This window comes from Erythrolamprus reginae, chromosome 11 (assembly GCF_031021105.1).
Source record: "Erythrolamprus reginae isolate rEryReg1 chromosome 11, rEryReg1.hap1, whole genome shotgun sequence".
In the NCBI taxonomy this organism is placed as follows: Eukaryota; Metazoa; Chordata; class Lepidosauria; order Squamata; family Dipsadidae; genus Erythrolamprus; species Erythrolamprus reginae.
The window spans coordinates 30,387,254-30,408,984 of record NC_091960.1 but is presented as its reverse complement, the minus strand read 5'-3'; the positions used below and the strand labels follow the sequence as shown (position 1 = coordinate 30,408,984).

Below are 21,731 nucleotides of genomic sequence, written 5' to 3'. Positions count from 1 at the left end.
AGAAGAATGCAATTACCCAGTTTCCAGTGCTAGCTGCCACACAGGCTCTATTTTTGATCTATAATTCATTTTGATTAAATTGAAATTACCTTGACATTTGGTGGTGAGTGGCAGGGGCGGGGGGAAATACACATTTGGGAAGAAAGGGAGAAAGAAATCTCGGCTCCACTTACTCGGCCTGAAAGGCTGTTGTCGCCACCATGCACACTGCCATGATGTAGAAGATGGGGTAGCCCAGCTGCATATTCCCCCGAATGGAAACCGCCACCATGCCGGCGACGGCTTTGACGGTAACGAGAGTCATGGAACCTGGAAAAAAAATCCACCAAGGTAACTGTTGTGGTTAGCTCTGGCCCTGCTCCTGCCCCAAGGACTGTGGATGTGGGGGAGACATCCACATGCTGCAGGCCTGTTTTGCCACCCGGTGGAATCTGCTGATGAAGGCTCCTCTGACCAAGGAGACATGAGTGACAGGGAGGAGGAGAGTGGGGCAGACAGCTCAGAAGGAGATCAATTATCTAGCTCCTCCTTGGATTCAGAACAAGAGTTAATGGTACAGCCATGCATGCGGAGAGCGATGCATAGGCAACAACAACTGAGAGATTATTCTCAAAGAAAATGAGGCCACCTGTGGTTGGGTGGGGCTGGGGTCATTAGTGAGGCTGCTATAAAGAGCAGCCTGTGGGTTTGGCCATTGTGGAGGATTATCTGATCGTTGTGTTTCGTGACTGCTTTACTGACTTTGACTTTTTGTGTGCTGATTTTCCCCTGCTTTGAAACTAAACCAGAGCAAAGTGTGTTTCACTTTGTGAAAGAAAAAGGACTGTGAATTGCCTCACAGCTGCAAGCTAAGTATCACAGAACCGATAAGGGACTTGTACAAATTACCAGTTTGTTTTGAGACGAGGGCTCTTTGCTATACCCAAAGAGGTCTTGGTTGAAGTGAATTTTCATTATAAAGAACATTGTTTTGAATTTTCAAACGTGTGTGTGTCTGAAATTTGTACCTGTGAATTTTTGGGAGGATTCTATCAGAGAGCCCGACAGAACAGTAACAAGCCATCGTTTTGCTCAAGAGCAACGACTAACAACAGTGATAAAAAAACAGTACAGGTAGTTCCTGACTTATGGCGACAATTGAGCCCAACATTTCTGTTGCTAAGGGAGACATTTGTACCATGAGTTTTGCCTCCCTTTATGACTTTTCTTGCCATGGCTGTTAAGTGAATCACCACAGTTCAGGGATGGTGTTAGTAGATAGAACGTAACCTACTTAGGTGTTGACATACAATAACTAACTACGTTAGTTTGTATAAATGTAAAGACTGTACCTTTAAGGAAGTATTCCTGATTGGCCATAAGAGGGCGCCAACACCATTCCCTTTGCGGGAAGTTACTTTGTTAAAGATATATTTTGCCCTGAGCTGTATTCTTGCTGTGCGCGTGGTTTGTAAACTATTAGAGTATTATATGGTTGATTCTGTATATTGGTAAATAATAATATTGTTGTATATACATTGATACTAATTCTGAGTCATTGCCTGGCTAATCCACATTTCCTACACCACCACAACTCTGCTTAATGTGTGTTGAAGATTTCGTACCGAACCATACTAACAGATGGGTTCAGTATTGGGCTCCTTACCGGACCGCACTGCACACGGGTAGTAAAAAACGGCGTGACCGACAGGCAGGTGCACATATCCTGGTGAGATTTTGCTTCTGCGCATGCAGAAAAAAATCACCGAAATCTCCACGTGCCAACCAGAGCTGCGTGTGCATCGCACCAGTAGCAGCGGTAAGTAGGAACCCCCTCCTGGATGTGTTCCAGACTTACCTCCCCTCTCGGTTCGCATTGGGTTGGAAGGGCCTCATGTGAGATTCAGCTGCTGATCTCCATGGCAAACAAACAGAATTGGCGGGCAAAATTTCAGCTCATTCTAAAATGCTTTTTTGGCTGCCACTGCCTATTGCTGGCTCATATTTAATTGGTTGTCCACCAAGACTCCAAGATCCCTCCTGCTGTTGCTACTATTGAGTGCAGTTCCACCCAGTTTGTATGTACAGTAATACCTCATCTTACAAACTTAATTGGTTCCGGAAGGTGGTTTGTAAGGCGAAAGGTTCATAAGACGAAACAATGTTTCCCGTAGGAAACAATGTAAAAGCAATTAATGCGTGCAAGGGAGGAAAAAAATCGCAAAATGGCACTCTGCTGTGCGCCGCCGCCCGGCTGTCACCTTTTAAAACAGCCGGGGGGCTTCTCGGCGTTCTCCCGAATGCCAAACCTGGAAGTTTGGCAAAAGTTCGGGTTCGGGAGGCTGCCGAGAAGCGCCGCCGGCTGGCTGTCACCTTCTGAAACAGCCGGGCGCTTCTCGGCAGCCTCCGGAACCCGAACCCGAAAAGTTCGGGTTCGGGAGAATGCTGAGAAGCCCCCCGGCTGTTATAAAAGGTGACAGCCAGGCGACAGCGCCCAGCGGAGCGCCATTTTGCGTTTTTTTTGTCCCCTTTGCACGCATTAATCGCTTTTACATTGTTTCCTATGGGAAACAATGTTTTGTCTTACGAACCTTTCGCCTTACGAACCGCCTTCTGGAACCAATTAAGGTCGTAAGACGAGGTATTACTGTATATCTTTGGTTTCTCTTAACAACCCAGTTTGTGAAACCGACCTTGCATAAAGAGGAAGAGGAGAAGCAACTTACCAAGGAGGGCTACCAGAAGCAGAATCACCACAATGTAGTTTGCTTTCTTCTCCTTGTAGAAATATAAAAGCAGGCAAAACAGAATGATCTCCACCAGCTAAAGAAAGAGAACAGAGAAATCAGGCTGGGTTTCCAGGGGTCTATTCTTGCCCTTGCAGGCTGAAGAGACAGACATCTCCCCTTTAGTTCCCCAGGAATCTGGGAGCAGGAATTTGCATTTCAGGGACAGGAAGCCCTCTATTTTCAACCATATTGGAGGACGTCTATTACCGTGTTTCCCCGAAAATAAGACAGCGTCTTATATTAATTTTTGGTCCAAAAGATGTGCTACGTCTTATTTTCAGGGGATGTGTCAGCGAACCAAATAGCATCTGAGAAAATAAATCAACTTCCACGTCTTATATTTTTAGCGCATGGTCCGATTTATTAACAAAGCCAATTTGGATTCTGCATGATTCATTCCAACTAAAGGTCCCTTAAGATTACATCCAGGTCAAAAGCTCATCTCCCATCCCCACACCCACAAGTGCAATCATGAGGACAAATCCGATGCAGGGATTTCTAATTCCTTCCTGTGTTCAGTTTACTTTGGATTCTGCGTAATGTGTGCTGCGTGGCATAAATCTCTCACTCTCTCTCTTACATAAGTGGTACTATACACCTGTACAAATTGCACACTTCCAGGGGAAAGAGAAGGGTAAATGCTGGCATGGATGCCAGAAAAAAGGAATTTTTATGCATATGATCTGGGAATGTACAGAAATACAGAAATTCTGGAAGGTAGTCCAGAATGAAATTAATAAAATGTTAAACATTAATTGGATAATTACAAAAGAAACAGCAATCTTAATTAAATATAGGGAACTAGGAGAATCTAAAGAAATTAAAACTGTAGCATTGGAAAGTGCTCAAGCGGTGATAGTATTAGGATGGAAAGACTCTACAAAATGGACACTACAGAATTGGTACTGGTACATGGTGGATCACATACATTTTGAAATTATGGAAATAAGATTAAATAATTTTGATGAGAATAAACTAGAGAAGCTGATGGTGCGATGGAACAAGGTAAAAGATTATATGTTAAGTAGAATCTGTGATGTACATACGAAAAATAAATTACAATCACTCTTTTAGTAAAAATCGTTCAAGATAGAGCCAAGGATCAATAGATAGACAAATAACTTAAAAATTCTTTGAATCCTTCTATAGGGGTGGTGGGGGTGACGGTGTGTGTGTGTGTGTTGTTTGGTGATGGGCACATGCACTGTGCACTGTTATATGTTTGTTTTTTGTAAACCTATAAAATCAATAAAAATTTATTTAAAAAAAAAAAAAAAATCTCTCACTCTCTCTCTCACTCTCCCCTGTTCTACCAAAACTGTGTCAGGCCAACCTTTGACTTCACATATTGACTTTGGGCCTGGCAGGATGTCTTTTTTCTTTCAATGAAAAAGAATTCACATTTATTGCTGAACAAAAAAAATGAACATTTATTATATACTGTACAGCATAACCAGACAAACTGTGAATTCTATCAAGAATTTCTTACTACTACTGTACCATTATTTCCATGTACAACAATCATACTTTCTTCAAATATGTTATATATGTTCTGTTCGGGAATGCTGCGAAACGAAACATCTCCTATATCTTACTTTCATGGGTGACTTATATTAGGCAATTCTATGAAACCTCTTCTATGTCTTACTTTCGGGGGTGTCTTATTTTGGGGGAAACAGGGTAGGTTGTAATGGTGGTAAAACGCTTTTCCTTTTTTGTGACATTCATTAAGTGAACGTGGTGGTCATAAGTGCAAACCATTAGAACTGCCCCCACCCTCCCTGTCTTTCGTAAACTACTCAAGACTCATTTATACCGCCAGGCATGGGGAGTTGAGATAGCTCTTCCCCCTAGGCCATTACAAGTTATGCAAGGTATGTTTGTGTGTATGTTTGGTTTTATAATAGGGGTTTTTAGTTGTTTTTATTATTGGATTGTACATGTTGTGTTTATTATTGTTGTTAGCTGCCCCGAGTCTGCGGAGAGGGGCGGCATACAAATCCAATAAATTATTATTATTATTATTATTATTACTGTATTATTATTATTATTATTATTATTATTATTATTATTATTATTATTATTATTACTGTATTATTATTATTATTCACCCTGGGCCGGAAGGGTCAGTTTTTAGTTAATAGTACTTAGACTTGAATAGAATAGAATAGAATAGAGTAGAGTAGCATAGAGTAGAATTCTTTATTGGCCAAGTGTGATTGGACACACAAGGAATTTGTCTTAGTGCATATGCTCTCAGTGTACATAAAAGAAAATATAGATTTGTCAAGAATCATGAGGTATAATATTTACTGATTGTCATATGGGTCAAAGAAGCAATGAAGAAACAATCAATATTAATAAAACTCTTAGGATACAAGCAACAAGTTACAGTCATAAGTGGGAGGAAATGGGTGATAGGAATGATGAGAAAAAACTGGTAGAAATAGAAGTGCAGACATAGTAAAAAGTCTGACAGTGTTGAGGGAATGATTTGTTTAGCAGAGTGATGGCGTTCGGGAAAAAACTGTTCTTGTGTCTAGTTGTCTTGGTGTGAAGTGCTCTGGAGCAACCTTTTGAGGGTAGGAGTTGAAACAGTTTGTGTCCAGGATGTGAGGGGTCAGTAAATATAGTCCTTCACAATGCTTTACAGCCCTCTCTAAGTGGTTTACAGAGTCAGCATATCGCCCCCAACAATCTGGGTCCTCATTTGACCTACCTCGGAAGGATGGAAGGCTGAGTCAACCTTGAGCCTGCTGAGATTTGAACTGGGGAACTACAGCCCACATGGCTCCTTATGCAATTGGTGCCCCTGAAGCAAAAGCTGTTCGGCCATCTCACTCATGAACTAACAAACATAACCCTGTAAGCTATTGGGCAGTGCCGCAGTTCATGAGCAATTATTATTTTAATTATATTCCTATAATTGTGTGTTGTTATTATTTTAATTATATCATCATCTTGTGTAATTGTTGTTTTAATTATATACTTTTCTTGCAGAGGTTTAATTTACATCGAGGTTTGGCAAAATGGATGGCCATCCACATTTTTTAAATAAATCAGTAAAATCTTCCGGAGCCACACCTGTTTCTTGAGCTGCTTCTTTCTGATGGCAGATTCCTTATTCTTGGCTGTTTGGCTCAGGAAGGGAATAGCCTCCCCACTAAACCAGCTTCTCTCAATAATAATTAATTTAATAATAATTTATTGGATTTGTATGCTGCCCCTCTCCGTAGACTTGGGGCGGCTAACAACAATAATAAAAACAACATGTACAATCCAAAAATAAAAAACAACTAAAAACCCCTATTATAAAACCAAACATACACACAAACATACCATGCACAACTTGTAATGGCCTAGGGGGAAGGAATATCTCAACTCCCCCATGCCTGGCGGAATAAATGAGTCTTGAGTAGTTTACGAAAGACAGGGAGGGTGGGAGCAGTTCTAATCTCCGGGGGGAGTTGGTTCCAGTGGGCCGGGGCCGCCACAGAGAAGGCTCTTCCCCTAGGGCCCGCCAAACGACATTGTTCAGTCGACGGGACCCAGAGAAGGCCAACTCTGTGGGACCTTATTGGTCACTGGGATTTGTGTGGTAGCAGGCGGTTCCGGAGGTAATCTGGTCCAATGCCATGTAGGGCTTTAAAGGTCATGACCAACACTTTGAATTGTGACCGGAAACTGATTGGCAGCCAATGCAAGCCACGGAGTGTTGAAGAAACGTGGGTGAATCTTGGAAGCCCCACGATGGCTCTCGCGGCTGCGTTCTGCACAATCTGAAGTTTCCGAACACTTTTCAGAAGTAGCCCCAAGAACTGATCCTCTGTAGTTTGCAAACCCTAGATCTGTGATGGCTAACATATGGCACAAGTGGTGCCCTGAGCCATATCGGAAGGCATGCGAGGTATCGCTCTATGTGAGCTACAGTGCGCATGAGCGCATTAGCCAGCTGATTTTTTGGCCTTCAGGAAGGCCATTTTGCCCCCCGGAGGCTTCAAGGAAGCTTCCCTGAAGCCCCGGAGCACAAAAAACTGCCCAACAGGCAAACCGGAAGTTCAGGAAAACGGACTTCCGGTTTCCCCATTGTGCTGATTTTCACGCTCCAGATCTTCAGGGAAGCTTTCCTGAAGCCCCGGAGGGTGAAAAACAATCCAACAGGAAACCAGAAGTTCGGAAAAACGGACTTCCGGTTTGCCAATTGTGGCTGTTTTTTCACTATCCCAGGCTTCAGTGAGGCCTGTGCGCATGCACGGGGAATTGTACACATGGGCAGGGGCAGTGCGGGGAGGTTGTGCACATGTGTGGGGGGAGGGAATGGTTGTGGGCACCGTGTGCCTTCTAGCACATGCACATACACCCTTTTGGCACACGAACCCAAAAAGTTTTGCCATCCCTGTCCTAGATTATTATATAAAATAATCTTTATTAAATATATACTTTAGAAAAACACAACAAAGACAAGACATAAAAAAGGTATATATAATGCATGATATCACAATCATATGTATCATTATTAAAACAGAGACAGAACAAAAGAAAGAAGGGAAAAAAATAAAAGATAGTGAAAAGTCGTAATAGAGAAAGAAAGAAAGAAAGAAAGAAAGAAAGAAAGAAAGAAAGAAAGAAAGGGGTGATAGAAAGGAGAGGAGAAGGAAAGGGTGCCGACTATTTAGTTGGCATTTCAATAATACACAACCTCTGATTTAAATGTGTAATTGGAATAAGTTTCCCTTCGCTTTTATTTGCTTGTAGTGTAGTATTAATTAGTTTTAATAAATATAAGTAATGCTTATCTAATGAGCATGTTCTTGTCTAATTGGTCGATATTTTGGGAATTTATTCGTAGGGTTTGTTGAGTGTCTACAGGTTACGTCGATCAATGTCTTAAGTAAATTAAACGGAAATATTATTTTCATTTCATGATTTGTTGTCTATACGTGACGTCGTTGTTGAACAGTCTTCTTTTTTGATGGTATTTAGATATTTTTTTTGTCTTAACCAATGGTACCATTTCTCCCAGGCCTTGTAGAAGTCTGACTTTTCCCTATTTTGCAATTCCATTGTTAGTTTTGACATTTCCTCACATTCCTAGATTATTATAATGAGTTGACTCACTTGGCTTGCTTAACACACTAGAGCACGACTGTCAAACTCCTGGCCCATGGGCCGGAAGCATCATGTGCTGGCCATCCGAATGGGGGAAAAGTCCCTATATGTCATGTGATGCCGCCCTGATGACATGAGTTTGACACCCGTGCACTAGAGCTACCAGTAAAATATCCCAAGAACTTGTGTTTAAACACAACCATCTAGGCTGGATATGGAGTAAGGACGGCAATAACCATAGAACGTAGACTTATATACAGCTTCATAATGCTTTACAGCCCTGTCTAAGTGGTTTACAGAGTCCTCAACAATCTGGGTCCTCATTTTACCGACCTTGGAAGAATAGAAGACTGAGTCAACCTTGAGCCACTCAGGATAGCTAGAGATATCTGGGGATCCATTGAAACTGCAGATCTAAAACTCAACTTGGTTGGGATCACATCATGTTAAATCATGTTGTTATCTAATTGGTTTGATTTAATAGAATGTATTTATTTTATTTATTTATTTATTGGATTTGTATGCCGCCCCTCTCCGGAGACTCGTGGCGGCTAACAGCAATAATAAGACAGCGTACAATAATAATCCAATAATAAAAACAATTAAAAACCCATTAATATAAAAACCAAACATACATACAGACATACATGCATAAAATTGTAAAGGCCTAGGGGGAAAGAGTATCTCAGTTCCCCCATGCCTGGCGGCAGAGGTGGGTTTTAAGTAGCTTACGAAAGGCAAGGAGGGTGGGGGCAATTCTAATCTCTGGGGGGAGTTGGTTCCAGAGGGCTGGGGCCGCCACAGAGAAGGCTCTTCCCCTGGGTCCCCGCCAAGCGGCATTGTTTAGTTGATGGGACCCGGAGAAGACCCACTCTGTGGGACCTAACTGGTCGCTGGGATTCGTGCAGCAGAAGGCGGTCCCTGAGATAATCTGGTCGGTCAAGGGCCTCCGCTGCAGCCTTGTCCCAGGCCTCAGCCAGAGACTCTGCCGAACTGTGCGCAAGTGTATCTGGAAGAACCCCAAGTGCCTTCTGAAAGCCTTCTGGATCCATCAGGCGCCTGGGGCGGAACAACTTAATCGGTTCTGCCTCCCTGCAGGGGAGGATTGGAGCAAGGAAGTCAAGCCGTAGTAGAAAATGGTCTGACCATGACAAAGGCAACACTTCTAAGCCCCTTAATCTCAGACCATTACTCAGTTGCTCAAGTGCATGCCTCCCCTCGTGAATCGGACCCTGTACTACTTGGGTCAGGTCCATGGCTGCCATGGTGGCCATGAACTCCTGTGCCAGTCCAGAGGATTCGCCGAGCGACAGCAGGTTGAGGTCCCCCAAGACAATAAGTCTAGCGAACCCCACGGCCAGCCCGGCTACCTCCTCGGGTAGTATTAATACATCATTGCGATTTTCAAGTCATAGATCATGGCCAGGGGGCAGTCAACTTTTTGAAGCCTGGGAAACATTCTTAACAAACCTGGAGCTGACAGTGGCTGTATTGTAGGGGAGGTTGTTTCCTTAAAGCATTGGGGTAGATTCTTGATCATTTTTAACTACAGTCACACTGTTTCAGTATTTATCTTTCTGAAGATAAGAAACCTGTCTGTTTTTTTTGCCAGCATCGGACTGCATACAGCTTGGAGTCCGCCCATCTTTGCTCTATGGCTCAACTTGATATATGAACTCAGCTTTTGTGACCCACTCGACAAACCAGTTGAAACTAAAGCTCCAGATCAGCATTTTTCACACTTGGCAACTTTAAGGTGGGTGGAAGCCTGTTCCCCAAATCCCCCGGGCAGCCAGCAATTCTGAGAATCAAAAGCCCAGCCCTCTTCAAGTTGTCAAGATTTGAGAAACCCCGATCTAAAATCAAGTAACCACGGCAGGGGTGGGATTCAAAAATGTTTATTACCAGTTCTGTGGGCATGGCTTGGTGGGCATGGAAGGGGAAGGATACCGCAAAATCCCCATTCCCTCCCCACTCCAGGGGAAGGATACTTAAAATGTCTATTCCTTCCCCACTCCAGGCCTACACTGGCTGCCGATCGGTTTCCGGTCACAATTCAAAGTGTTGGTAATGACCTTTAAAGCCCTACATGGCATTGGGCCAGAATACATCCGGAACCGCCTTCTACCGCACGAATCACAGCAGCCAATAAGGTCCCACAGAGTTGGCTTTCTCCGGGTCCTGTCGACCAAACAATGTCGTTTGGCGAGGCCCAGGGGAAGAGCCTTCTCTGTGGTGGCCCCGGCCCTCTGGAATCAACTCCCCCCAGAGATTAGAACGGCCCCCAACCTCCTTGTCTTTCACAAACTACTCAAGACCCACCTTTGTCGCCCGGCATGGGGGAGTTAAGATATTCCTTCCCCTAGGCCATTACAAGTTATGCATGGTATGTTTGTGTGTATGTTTGATTTTTATAATTAGGGTTTTTAGTTGTTTTATTAAATTGGATTGTTACATATTGTCCTTTACCATTGTTGTTAGCCGCCCCGAGTCTGTGGAGGGGCGGCATACAAATCCAGTAAGTAAGTAAGTAAGTAAGTAAGTAAGTAAGTAAGTAAGTAAGTAAGTAAGTAAGTAAATAAATAAATAAATAAATACTGCAAAATCTTCATTTCCTCCCAATCAGCTGGGATTTGGCACACAGAGAATAGATGGGGGTGGTCAGAGGTGGTATTTACCAGTTCTCCGAACTACTCAAAATTCCCACTACCGGTTCTCCGGAACAATCAAAGCCTGCTGAATCCCACCTCTGAACCACAGAGCAAGCCCAAAACATCCCTTATTGGCTTAGGCTTTTCAATGAAAGGAAGCTGAGGAGGAAGACCACAGATTATCCTCGATTCAACGGGTCACTTTACCATGTACAGAAGGAACGGCCAGCTGACCAAGTGTTTTCTGATGTTCTCCCCTGTCATGACTTCATGATTGTTCGGTCCAAAGGTGATTAGCAGGTAGGTCCCAACGATGGCTAAGGCGCAGCCTATGAAGGACAAAATATAACGCCCTTTGGCAGGATGAAGACAGGAAAAAGCTGTGTTAGTGCATCAGTCTGGAAACCTACAGCCGCTCTGAGTTACATACATGCGTAGTTACAAAAACGAGACAGGGAAGGTAGCACAGGTTAGCCTTTTAGATGGCTTGGAATAGAACTCCATGTAGGGAATAATGGGAATTGCACTGTCGGCAGAGGCGGGCTGCTAAGGCGACGTATGCTCGCCCCTTTGGCTCTGAGTGCTAGCGGAGTCCAGCGCAATTACACTATTGCACCTGTCTGAGTGGGTCACTGTGGGGGCCCCCTGCGTGTCCGCGCACAGGTGCAGTAGCGTTATTTATTTATTTATTTATTTATTTATTTTTATGCCGCCCTTCTCCTTAGACTCAGGGTGGCTTACAACATGTTAGCAATAGCACTTTTTAACAGAGCCAGCCTATTGCCCCCACAATCCGGGTCCTCATTTTACCCATCTCGGAAGAATAGAAGGCTGAGTCAACCTTGAGCCGGTGGTGAGATTTGAACCGCTGACCTTCAGATCTAGCAGTCAGCTTTAGTGGCCTGCAGTACAGCACTCTACTGGTTGCGCCACCCCGGCTTTTACATAAGAAGAGCCATGCTGAAGCCCATCGAGTCCAGCATTCTGTGTCACCCAATGGCCCACCAATTGTCTATGGGGATCTTGAGCAGAAAGAGAAGGCAAGACCCTCCTTTTCCCCTGACCCCCAACAAATGGTACTCAAGGGAATCTTGTCTGCCTCAACCAACATAGAGGCAGCACATGGACATCTGTTTCAATAACCACTGATACATTTGGCATCCATGAATCTGTCTAATCCTGCCTTGAAGCTATCCAGGCTGACAGCTGTCACAACTTCTTCTGGAAGGGAATTCCATGAACCAATGACCCTCTGGGTGAAGAAATATTGTGCTGGACTCTGCTAGCAGTCGGAGCCACGGGGGCGAGCACACACCACCGGTCCACCTTAGCGGAGCACCACTGACTGCCGGTACATAGAAACATAGAAACATAGAAGTCTGACGGCAGAAAAAGACCTCATGGTCCATCTAGTCTGCCCTTATACTATTTCCTGTATTTTATCTTAGGATGGATCTATGTTTATCCCAGGCATGTTTAAATTCAGTTCCTGTGGATTTACCAACCACGTCTGCTGGAAGTTTGTTCCAAGGATCTACTACTCTTTCAGTAAAATAATAGTACAGTTAAGCAGGGACTTAAAGGGAGCATCCCATTTATTCCCCTGAAGAATAAAAGGCACGTAGAAATGAAAGACACAGGACAGAGAAAGATCTTAAAATTAATTACCCTGTAAGGAGAGAGACAGGTAGCCGTCGAATTATGACCATGGTTTAACCCAGCACTTGTTGATTCTTTTCTTTTACACCTCCCTAGAGAGAAGTAAACATGTATGCCCCCTGTCTCCCCCCCCCCCCCAACTTTCCGATCTGGGCGCCAATGGAATTTTAGTGTTAATATTTATTATTTTGCTTATTACAGTGGTACCTCTACTTAAGAACTTAATTCATTCCGTGACCAGGTTCTTCTTTTTTTTTTTTAAATAATTTTTTTATTAATTTTTTCTTAAAATGAACAGACACACATACAAACATTAAACATAAAGTGGGGGTGCATTTCCCCCGCTTCTCTTGAAAGTATAGATTCAAATACAGAAAAAGAATACATAATTGAATATTTGTTGAATGTTAAAAAGTCTGGTAAATTGGAGTTAGAATTTTCAAAATCTTAAGTACTATGTATATATAAACTAAAATTTTTAATATATTACTTATACATAAACTAATATACTATAATCATAAAAAAAAAAACACCTTTAATCTAGTTTTAGCTACTATACGTATATAGACCAAAATTCTTTATATATTGCTTATACATAAACTAATACAGTATACTAATATACCATAGTCATCAAACAATACATTTAAGCTAATTTCAACTACTCTACGTATATAAACCAAAATTCTTAATATGTTGCTTATACATAAACTACTGTATCATAATCATCAAAAAATACATTTAAAGTAATATTAACATTGTTATCACCTAGGTAAAAACAAATACAGAAAATTAACTGAAAATAAATTTGACCAGGTTCTTAAGTAGAAACGTTCTTAAATAGAAGCAATTTTTCCCGTAGGAATCAATGTAAAAGCAAATAATGCATGCAAACCCATTAGGAAAGAAATAAAAGCTTGGAATTTGGATGGGAGGAGGAGGAGGAAGAAGAGAAGGAGGACAGTCGCTGCCGAAGGAAGAAGGTAAGGTGAAGTGAATCAAAAATATCCAAAACTTTAAGGCTTAAAAAAAAAAGACAGGAACTCCGAGTTGGCGCCCAGAGAAAGGAAAATGCTTTGTTCGTTCTGGACTGCCAAAGCCTCCTTAAGCGCCACCGAAAGGCTCCTCTGGCAGCCCAGAAAAGCCCGAGATGGCCGGGATTAAAGGGGGAAGGGCAGGAAACTGGCCGGGCCTTCGTGTTGCTCTCAAATTTCCTGGGAAATTTTTCCGGGCTCGGGTTCTTAAGTAGAAAATGGTTCTTAAGAAGAGGCAAAAAAATTTACATATTCGATGGCCAATTGTATGAATGGTGTGTATGTATATGAATGTGACCGCCATTTCTTATAATAACTTTTTTTAAGGGGTTTTAGTTTGTTAATGTTTTAGCCTTAGATAATGTTCAACTTCTTTTACTATTTTGTATCTGTTTATTGTATTCATATTGTTATTGTAACCCGTTCTGAGTCCTTCGGGATTGGGCGATGTAGAAGTCGAATGAATGAATGAATGAATAAATAAATAAATAAATTTGTTTAATTATCTATTAGATTCCTATGCCGTCCTTCTCCTGAGACTCAGGGCGGCTCACAATAAGTATTATTATTATTATTATTATTATTATTATTATTATTATTATTATTATTATTATTATTATTTCAATTTTTATGCTGCCCTTCATCTTAGACTCAGGGCAGCTTACAACATGTTAGCAACAGCACTTTTTAACAGAGCCAGCCTATTGCCCCCACAATCCGGGTCCTCATTTTACCCACCTCGGAAGGATGGAAGGCTGAGTCAACCTTGAGCCGGTGATGAGATTTGAACCGCTGACCTACAGATCTACAGTCAGCTTTAGTGGCTTGCCGTACAGCACTCTACCTGCTGCGCCACCCCGGCTCTATTAGAAAGTCCCAAAAGGGAATCATTATGGGGCAATGCAACCGTCATAAAATACATGCCAGTTGCCAAGAGAGTGAATTTTGATCATGGGACCACGCAACAATCAGTAAGTGTGAAAAACTGCCTTTATGTCATTTTTCCCCCCAGTGTAACTTCAAGCAGTCGCTAAATGAATGGCTGTAACTCAAGGGCTACCTGTGTGTTATAATTAAAACAATTAGCAAATTTTGGGGAAGAGGAATGAAAACAATTAGCAAATACTGGGAAAAGAAAAACGAAAGAAAAGAATGCACCCCAGGGATCTTGATGCAACATAACAAGGACAGCCCTATTCCCCTTTTCTTTCGGACATCCAAGAGGAGAAACCAACTAGCCCTCCAACCAATGTTCCCTCTAATTTTTTTTCGGTGTGGGCGGAAAAGTATAGTGTCTGAGCGGCAGTTCCTTTGGGACTGGGCGGCATAGACGTATAAATAAATAAATAAATAAATAAGAAAAAAAATCCCTTCTTTTTTATTAAAAGAAATTAATAATAAAACAAAACCAAAATCTATTACTATTATTACTATCGTCTCCTCTTTTTCCATGCCCGTCTCCTCCCCCCTTGTGTGTGTGTGTGTGTGAACTCCTGAACTATTTCCAATAACAGGTGAGCTATTGGAAATGGTTCAAGAGTTCACACATACACACACACACAGGGCTGGGGTTTTTTTTCTCTGTTATTATTTGGGTGCTTTTTACCATATGCTTTAAATCAAGAGTCATTTCTCTCTCTTTCTCTCTCCCCCTCTTGCTCTCTCTCTCTTTTTCTCACTCTCCCTCTCTTTCTATCTCTCTCCCCCTCTTGCTCTCTCTCTCTTTCTCTTGTTTTCTTTCTTTCTCTCTCACTCTTTCTTTCTATCTCTCTTGCTTTCTTTCTCTTCTCTCTCTTGCTATCTCTCTCCCCCCTTTCTCTCCCTCTCTTTCTCACTTACTTTCTCTCTCCCTCTCTCTCTCTCTCTGTCAGCGAGGGGGCTGAGAGAGCGCTTTCTCCAAGCGCTTCGGGAACGCCTGCCCTGCCTCTACTGCAGCCCCCTTGCTGAAAGCTCAGGACAAAAGTGCTCCCAGTGAAGGGGCTGCGAGAGGGGCGGGCATTCCTGAAGCGCGCGGAGAAAACCCTCTCTCGCAGCTCCCTGGCAGAAGTGGAAAAGGAGAAGACGCAGCCCCCTCTGCGGGAGAAGTCGCACCCCAAGCCAGGAGGCGGCGGAGGAGCAGAGGGGGCGGATCGGGCGGGCGGGGGGCAGGGCCGAGAGGCCAGGGGTGCGAGGGTGCCGGAGGCACCGTGGGGAGGCAGGGGCGGCTGAGGCTCCCTTCCCTTCTACTGCCGGCGCCTCCCCCCCCCCGCGGGCTAGCAGGGGGATGGGGAGCGCGCGCCCATGGAAAAGGGTGCGCGGGGGGGTATTTTGGGGCGCGCACGTGCGCACACGCGCAGCTTATGGGGAACACTGCCTCCAACCCACCTTTCTGAAAGAATGAAAAAGTAGCCAGCTGCTGTACCTCCGAGCCGGTCCCTAACAAATTAGCAAGTACAAAAGAAGCTTAAAGAAAAAAAACAGTTGCAATTTTAAGAGAGAGTGTGTGCCAGAAACTTATTCTTTGTTTATTGGTACAATCCATGCAAGAGCCAGCAAGCCAAGGTAAAAGAAAGGTGCGGAAGACAGGCAGTTCTGAAAAAAAAAAATGCATCCAGCCACTTACTCAAGAAGTCTTTGGGTTTCCATTTTTCCCTGATGAATATCACTCCAATGATCGCACTGGCTGAATGAGAAAATAGCAAGCGATGAGCTTTGCCAATGCCAGAGAGAGAGAGAGTTGGTCTTTTTTTTAATGTCACAATATAATGTAACCATAGTTTCAATTGGGAAAACATGTGACCATCCTAGACCAGGCCAAATGGCCAGGGAATCCTAGACCATCCAAAAATGCCAGGGAATTCCTAGAAGTTTGGCACTCTGAAAAAATCAGTTATCAAAAGAAACATAGACGTGAAAACTTCTATGGACTATGCAAAATAGACAATCTATGCAATAAATCAGAGATGGCGAACCTTTTTCCCCTGAAAGAGCATGTACATGCGCTATCGCCCATGCACGAGTGCCCACACCCATATTTCAATACATGGGAATGGTGAAAACAGCTTGCCCCACCCCCTGGAGGCCCTGTGGAAGCTGGAAATGGCCTGTTTTCCCTCTTCTGGTGGGCCCAGTAGGCTTGTGTTTCGCCCTCCCCAGGCTCCAAAGGCTTCTCTGCAGCCAAGGGAGGGTAAAAACGCTCTCCCCCATTCCCCTGGAGGCTCTCTGGAAGCCAAAAACATCCTCCCAGAATCTCCCTGCGAGCCAAAAATCAGCTGACCAGCACACACTTGCACATTGGAGCTGAGCTAGGGCAACGTCTTGAGTGCCAGCAGATATGGTTCTGGGTGCCACCTATGGCACCCGTGCCATAGGTTCGCCATCACTGCAATAAATAGACAATCAAACACCCCAAAACAGAACAAAAAAGACTCCAGTAACTCTCCCCCAGGAATCAGCACCCAGATCAGTGATGGCGAACCTTTTTTGATTCACATGCCAAAAGGGTGTGTGTACATGTGCTAGCATGTGCTGACAACCGTTCCTTTCCCTCGCACGCGAAACCCCCCCCCCCCTGCGCTGCTCTTGTGCATGCACACAATCCCTCTCTGTCCCCACGCATGCGCACAGGTGTCATGGAAGCCTGGGATGGTGGAAAAACATCCAAATGGGCAAACCGGAAGTTCGGGAAAATGGACTTTCGGTTTACCCATTGCGCTGTTTTTTGCACCCTGGAGGCTTCAGGGAAGCTTCCTGAAGCCCCCGAGTGTGAAAAACAGCACAACGGGCAAACTGGAGGTCCGTTTTTCCAAACTTCTGGTTTGCCCGTTGGACTGTTTTTTGCACTCCAGGGCTTCAGGGAAGCCTCCAGAGGGTGAAATGATCTTCCCCAAGGCTGAAAATAATGTGCTGAAGCTGACCAGATAAAGGATATTGGCCAAATGAACACCTGGTAGGCAGATTTTCTCTCCCCCCTATTTTCCTCCCCCAAAACCTAGGTGCGTATTATACTCTGAAAAATACGGTAATAAGAGTCCTATCAGCATTCATAGAAACATAGAAGTCTGACGGCAGAAAAAGACCTCATGGTCCATCTAGTCTGCCCTCATACTACTTTCTGTATTTTATCTTAGGATGGATCTATGTTTATCCCAGGCATGTTTTGATTCCATTACTGTGGATTTATCTACCATGTCTGCTGGACGTTTGTTCCAAGGATCTACTACTCTTTCAGTCAAATAATATTTTCTCATGTTGCCTTTGATCTTTCCCCCAACTAACTTCAGATTGTGTCCCCTTGTTCTTGTGTTCACTTTCCTATTAAAAACACTTCCCTCCTGGACCTTATTTAACCCTTTGACATACTTAAATGTTTCGATCATGTCCCCCCTTTTCCTTCTGTCCTCCAGACTATACAGATTGAGTTCATGGGCTTGGTTTCCTAGTCTGCTCTGCCCTGAATAGCTGACATTTATCAAGGGACTTACCTATGACAGACACAGCTCCCAGAGGCACGATCAGAGACAGGGGGGCAAAAGCGTAGGCAGAGAAGACCCCCAATTCTCCCAGGCAGAGGAGGAACAAACCGCACCACCATGTCTTGGTCCTAAAATAAGCCTTAGTTTCTTTGTAACTCACCAACCGGATATGACTGTATTTCTAGAGGAAGAGAAAGGTGAATTGAGAAGATGTCTATGGGGTTTCTATGGCTCTGGAATCCTTTTTTCTCCTTCTCTCAGCTCACCTGGAGGTTGAGAGCAATGCTGATCGTCAGGTGCCCAAAAATTGCCAGCAAGGCACCAATCAGATTTTCCTGCAAAGGAAGGAAAGAGCACAAGCTTCTGTGAATGCAAGATGGACCTAGAGGTAACCCTTGACTTACACAGTGGTTCTCAAATTTTCTAATGCCACAACCCCTTAATACTTCATTATTATTATATGAGAGCTATCATGGGCTTCCCTAAATATGCCCATGTCACACCAACACTCTGCAGTCTGCATTGGTTGCCGATCGGTTTCCGGTCACAATTCAAAGTGTTGGTTATGACCTATAAAGCCCTTCATGGCATCGGACCAGAATATCTCTGATATCGCCTTCTGCCGCACAAATCCCAACAACCAGCTAGGTCCCAGAGAGTTGGCCCTCTCCGGGTCCCGTCGACTAAACAATGCCATTTGGTGGGACCCAGGGGAAGAGCCTTCTCTGTGGTGACCCGGCCCTCTGGAACCAACTCCCCCCAGATATCAGAGTTGCCCCCACCCTCCTTGCCTTTCGTAAGCTCCTTAAAACCCACCTCTGTCGTCAGGCATGGGGGAATTGAGATATCCCCTTCTCCCTCGGCTTATAAAAAATTTATGCATGGTATGTCTGTATGTATGATTGGTTTCTTAAATTGGGGTTACTTTTTAAATTAACTTAAATACTAGATTTGTTTATATTGTTTTATTACTGTTGTTAGTCGCCCCGAGTCTACGGAGAGGGGCGGCATACAAATTTGATTAATAAATAATAAATAAATAAATTTATTAGATTTGTATGCTGCCCCTCTCCGAAGACTCGGAGTCTTCCTCATGTTGTGGTGACCCCCAACCATAAGTCTAGCGTCAATTCTCCCAACAGAGCTTTAAGCTGATTGGCAGGAAGGTTAGAAAGACACCTCCACTATAAACAGCTGTAAAAATATGTTCCAAGGCGCCAGAGTAAAAGCTTTAGTTCCCAACACTGTGGGAAATTTGTCTTTTCCCAGGGTCTTCGATGACCCCTGTGAAACGGTCGTTCGACCCCCAAAGTGATCATGACCCCCAGGTTGAGAACCACTGACTTACAACCTTTCTTTCAGCAACAAATTGAACCAGTGGTGAAATCTACCTACCTTCCCTACCGGTTCAGAAGCGCATGCTTTTTCACTCTCTGCGCATGCGCAGAAGGCTTGTGCAAAGGGTTAAAAAAAGAAAAGAAATTGACAATGTTTTGGCCGGTGGGAGGAGCCTCACTGCCACCACTACCGGTTCTCCGAACCACCAGTGGCCACTACCACTGGTATGCCTGAACTGGGCCGAAGTGGTAGCATTTCACCCTCAGATTGAACATTATAATGGCATTAAGATGCTCTTTCCCCCTGGGCCTTTACAATTTCATGTGTGGTATGTCTGTATGTATGTTTGGTTTTTTATATTAATGGGTTTTCTAATCATTTTTAGTATTTATTGGATTATTATTGTACAGTGTTTTATTACTGTTGTTAGCCACCCCGTGTCTTCGGAGAGGGGCGGCATACAAATCCAATAAATAAATAAATAAATAAAATAAATTGAAAGAAATGACTTATCGCCAGTCCTAAATTGTCCCTTTCTCCAGCAACTGCTCCCCAGATCCCTGTATGTGACCTACCCTTTATAATTTTTAAAATATTTTTGGAGCACTTTATTCATATAGTTTTATTTTTTTAAAAAAAATTGCAAGCTGTCCAGAATTACCCCATGCTAACAATGGGTAGCCATTAAAAGTAATAAATATTTTTAAAAATAATATTATCAAAATATTAACCTCGTCTTGTGCGGGCCCCTCTGGGGAATCCCGGAAATGAAAACTTTCAGATAAAAGAAATTACCTTGTAAGAGAAGGCATCTTCGTGGGCCGTCACAGGGATTGGCTGGGTCACCAGCTGTTCCAGTTGCAAGCCGGGGCTGTTGGCTTTCTCCATTTTAGGCTATCTGTGCATTTCTGGTGTTTAGGCTCAGCACCACTTTAAATCCAGGAGGTGGCCAGACGGTCTCCCTGGTTCCTTCCCCATCTGCCTCTCCTAGAGAATAGCCATAATCTGATTGAGCAGAGAAAAGAGATTGATTGTTAACTGCTCTCCTGAGTAAGCAGGAGACAGCAGAGGACATATATGGGAGGCAGAGAGAGAGGGGGGACAGAGAGGGAGAGAGAAAGAGATTGAATGAGTTTACTTTGGATAAATGCCCATCTGTTGTGAGCCGCCCCGAGTCTGCGGAGAGGGGCGGCATACAAATCTAAATAATAAATAAATAAATAAATAAATAAATCTCCATCCTATTTATGCATCACCTATCAACAGTAGAGACATTCAAATTTCTATCTTGTATCTCAAAACCTAAAATGGTCATCTAGCATTCAAAACGTCATCCAAAAAGCACAACAAAGAATGTTCTTTCTGCACCAACTCAGGAAGCTCAAACTGCCCAAGGAGCTGCTGATACAGTTCTACAGAGGAATCATTGAGTCTGTCATCTGCACCTCTATAACTGTCCAGTTTGGTTCTGCAACCCAACAAGACCGACACAGACTTCAGAGGAGAATCAGAACTGCAGAAAAAACAATTGCTGCCAACCTGCCTTCCATTGAGGACCTGCATACTGAACGAGTCAAAAAGAGGGCGGGGAAAATATTTACTGACCCCTCGCATCCTGGACACAAACTGTTTCAACTCCTACCTTCAAAACGCCACTACAGAGCACTGCACACCAAGACAACTAGACACAAGAACAGTTTTCCCCCGAACCCCATCACTCTACTAAACAAATAATCCCCTCAACTCTGTCAAACTATTTACTAAGTCTGCACTGCTATTACTACTAGTTTTTTCTCATCATTCCTATCATCCATCTCCTCCCACTTATGACTGTATGACTGTAACTTGTTGCTTGTATCTTTAAGATTTTTATTAATATTGATTGTTTCCTAATGGCTTATTTGACCCTTATGACAATCATTAAGTGTTGCACCTCATGATTCTTGACAAATGTATACAGTGATACCTTGTCTTACAAACTTAATTGGTTCCGGGATGAGGTTCTTAAGGTGAAAGGTTTGTAAGACGAAACAATGTTTCCCATAAGAATCAATGAAAAAGCGATTAATGCGTGCAAGCCCAAAATTCACCCCTTTTGCCAGCCGAAGCACCAGTTTTTGCACTGCTGGGATTCCCCTGAGGCTCCCCTCCATGGGAAACCCCACCTCCGGACTTCTGCGTTTTTGCAATGCTGCAAGGGAATCCCAGTAGGGAGTTTCCATTGCCAGAGAAGTGCCCGTTTTTGCGCTGCTGGATTCCCCTGCTGGGATTCCCCTGTAGCATCACAAAAACACGGAAGTCCGGAGGTGGGGTTTCCCATGGAGGGGAGCCTCAGGGTAATCCCAGCAGTGCAAAAACGGGCGCTTTGCTGGCGACGGGAGTCCAGAGGCGGGGCATCCCAGCGGCGGCCGTGGGTTTGTAAGGTGAAAATAGTTTGTAAGAAAAGGCAAAAAAACCTTAAACCCCGGGTTTGTATCTCGAAAAGTTTGTATGACGAGGGGTTTGTAAGATGAGGTATCACTGTATTTTCTTTTATGTACACTGAGAGCATCTGCATCAAAGACAAATTCCTTGTGTCCAATCACACTTGGCCAATAAAGAATTCTATTCTATTCAATTCTATTCTAAGCTGCTGACAGGTCCTTTGTGCTTTCTGAGGTTGGGTTGTTTTCTTGCATTTCTCCTTATCATCAATCACAGCCCTTTCTCAGTTATAGCAAT

At 43.6% G+C, this 21,731-nt stretch overlaps 1 protein-coding gene across 6 annotated transcripts in view; it reads right to left on the bottom strand.

The window, feature by feature from the left end:
• Nucleotides 1–21,731, bottom strand: part of NIPAL3 (NIPA like domain containing 3) — a 45,522-nt gene that overhangs the window by 18,017 nt on the left and 5,774 nt on the right. For 5 of the 6 annotated variants that reach the window (XM_070764224.1, XM_070764222.1, XM_070764221.1 and 2 more), the window contains 7 exons: nt 19,806–20,015; nt 17,939–18,007; nt 17,682–17,853; nt 15,821–15,880; nt 10,736–10,881; nt 2,706–2,802; nt 174–309 (listed from right to left, as the gene is read on the bottom strand). In XM_070764224.1, coding sequence (XP_070620325.1) covers nt 174–309; nt 2,706–2,802; nt 10,736–10,881; nt 15,821–15,880; nt 17,682–17,853; nt 17,939–18,007; nt 19,806–19,898 — 773 coding nt within the window. In that variant the 5' untranslated portion in view covers nt 19,899–20,015. The remainder of the gene's footprint in view (nt 1–173; nt 310–2,705; nt 2,803–10,735; nt 10,882–15,820; nt 15,881–17,681; nt 17,854–17,938; nt 18,008–19,805; nt 20,016–21,731) is intronic. The other variant, XM_070764226.1, reaches the window with a different exon arrangement.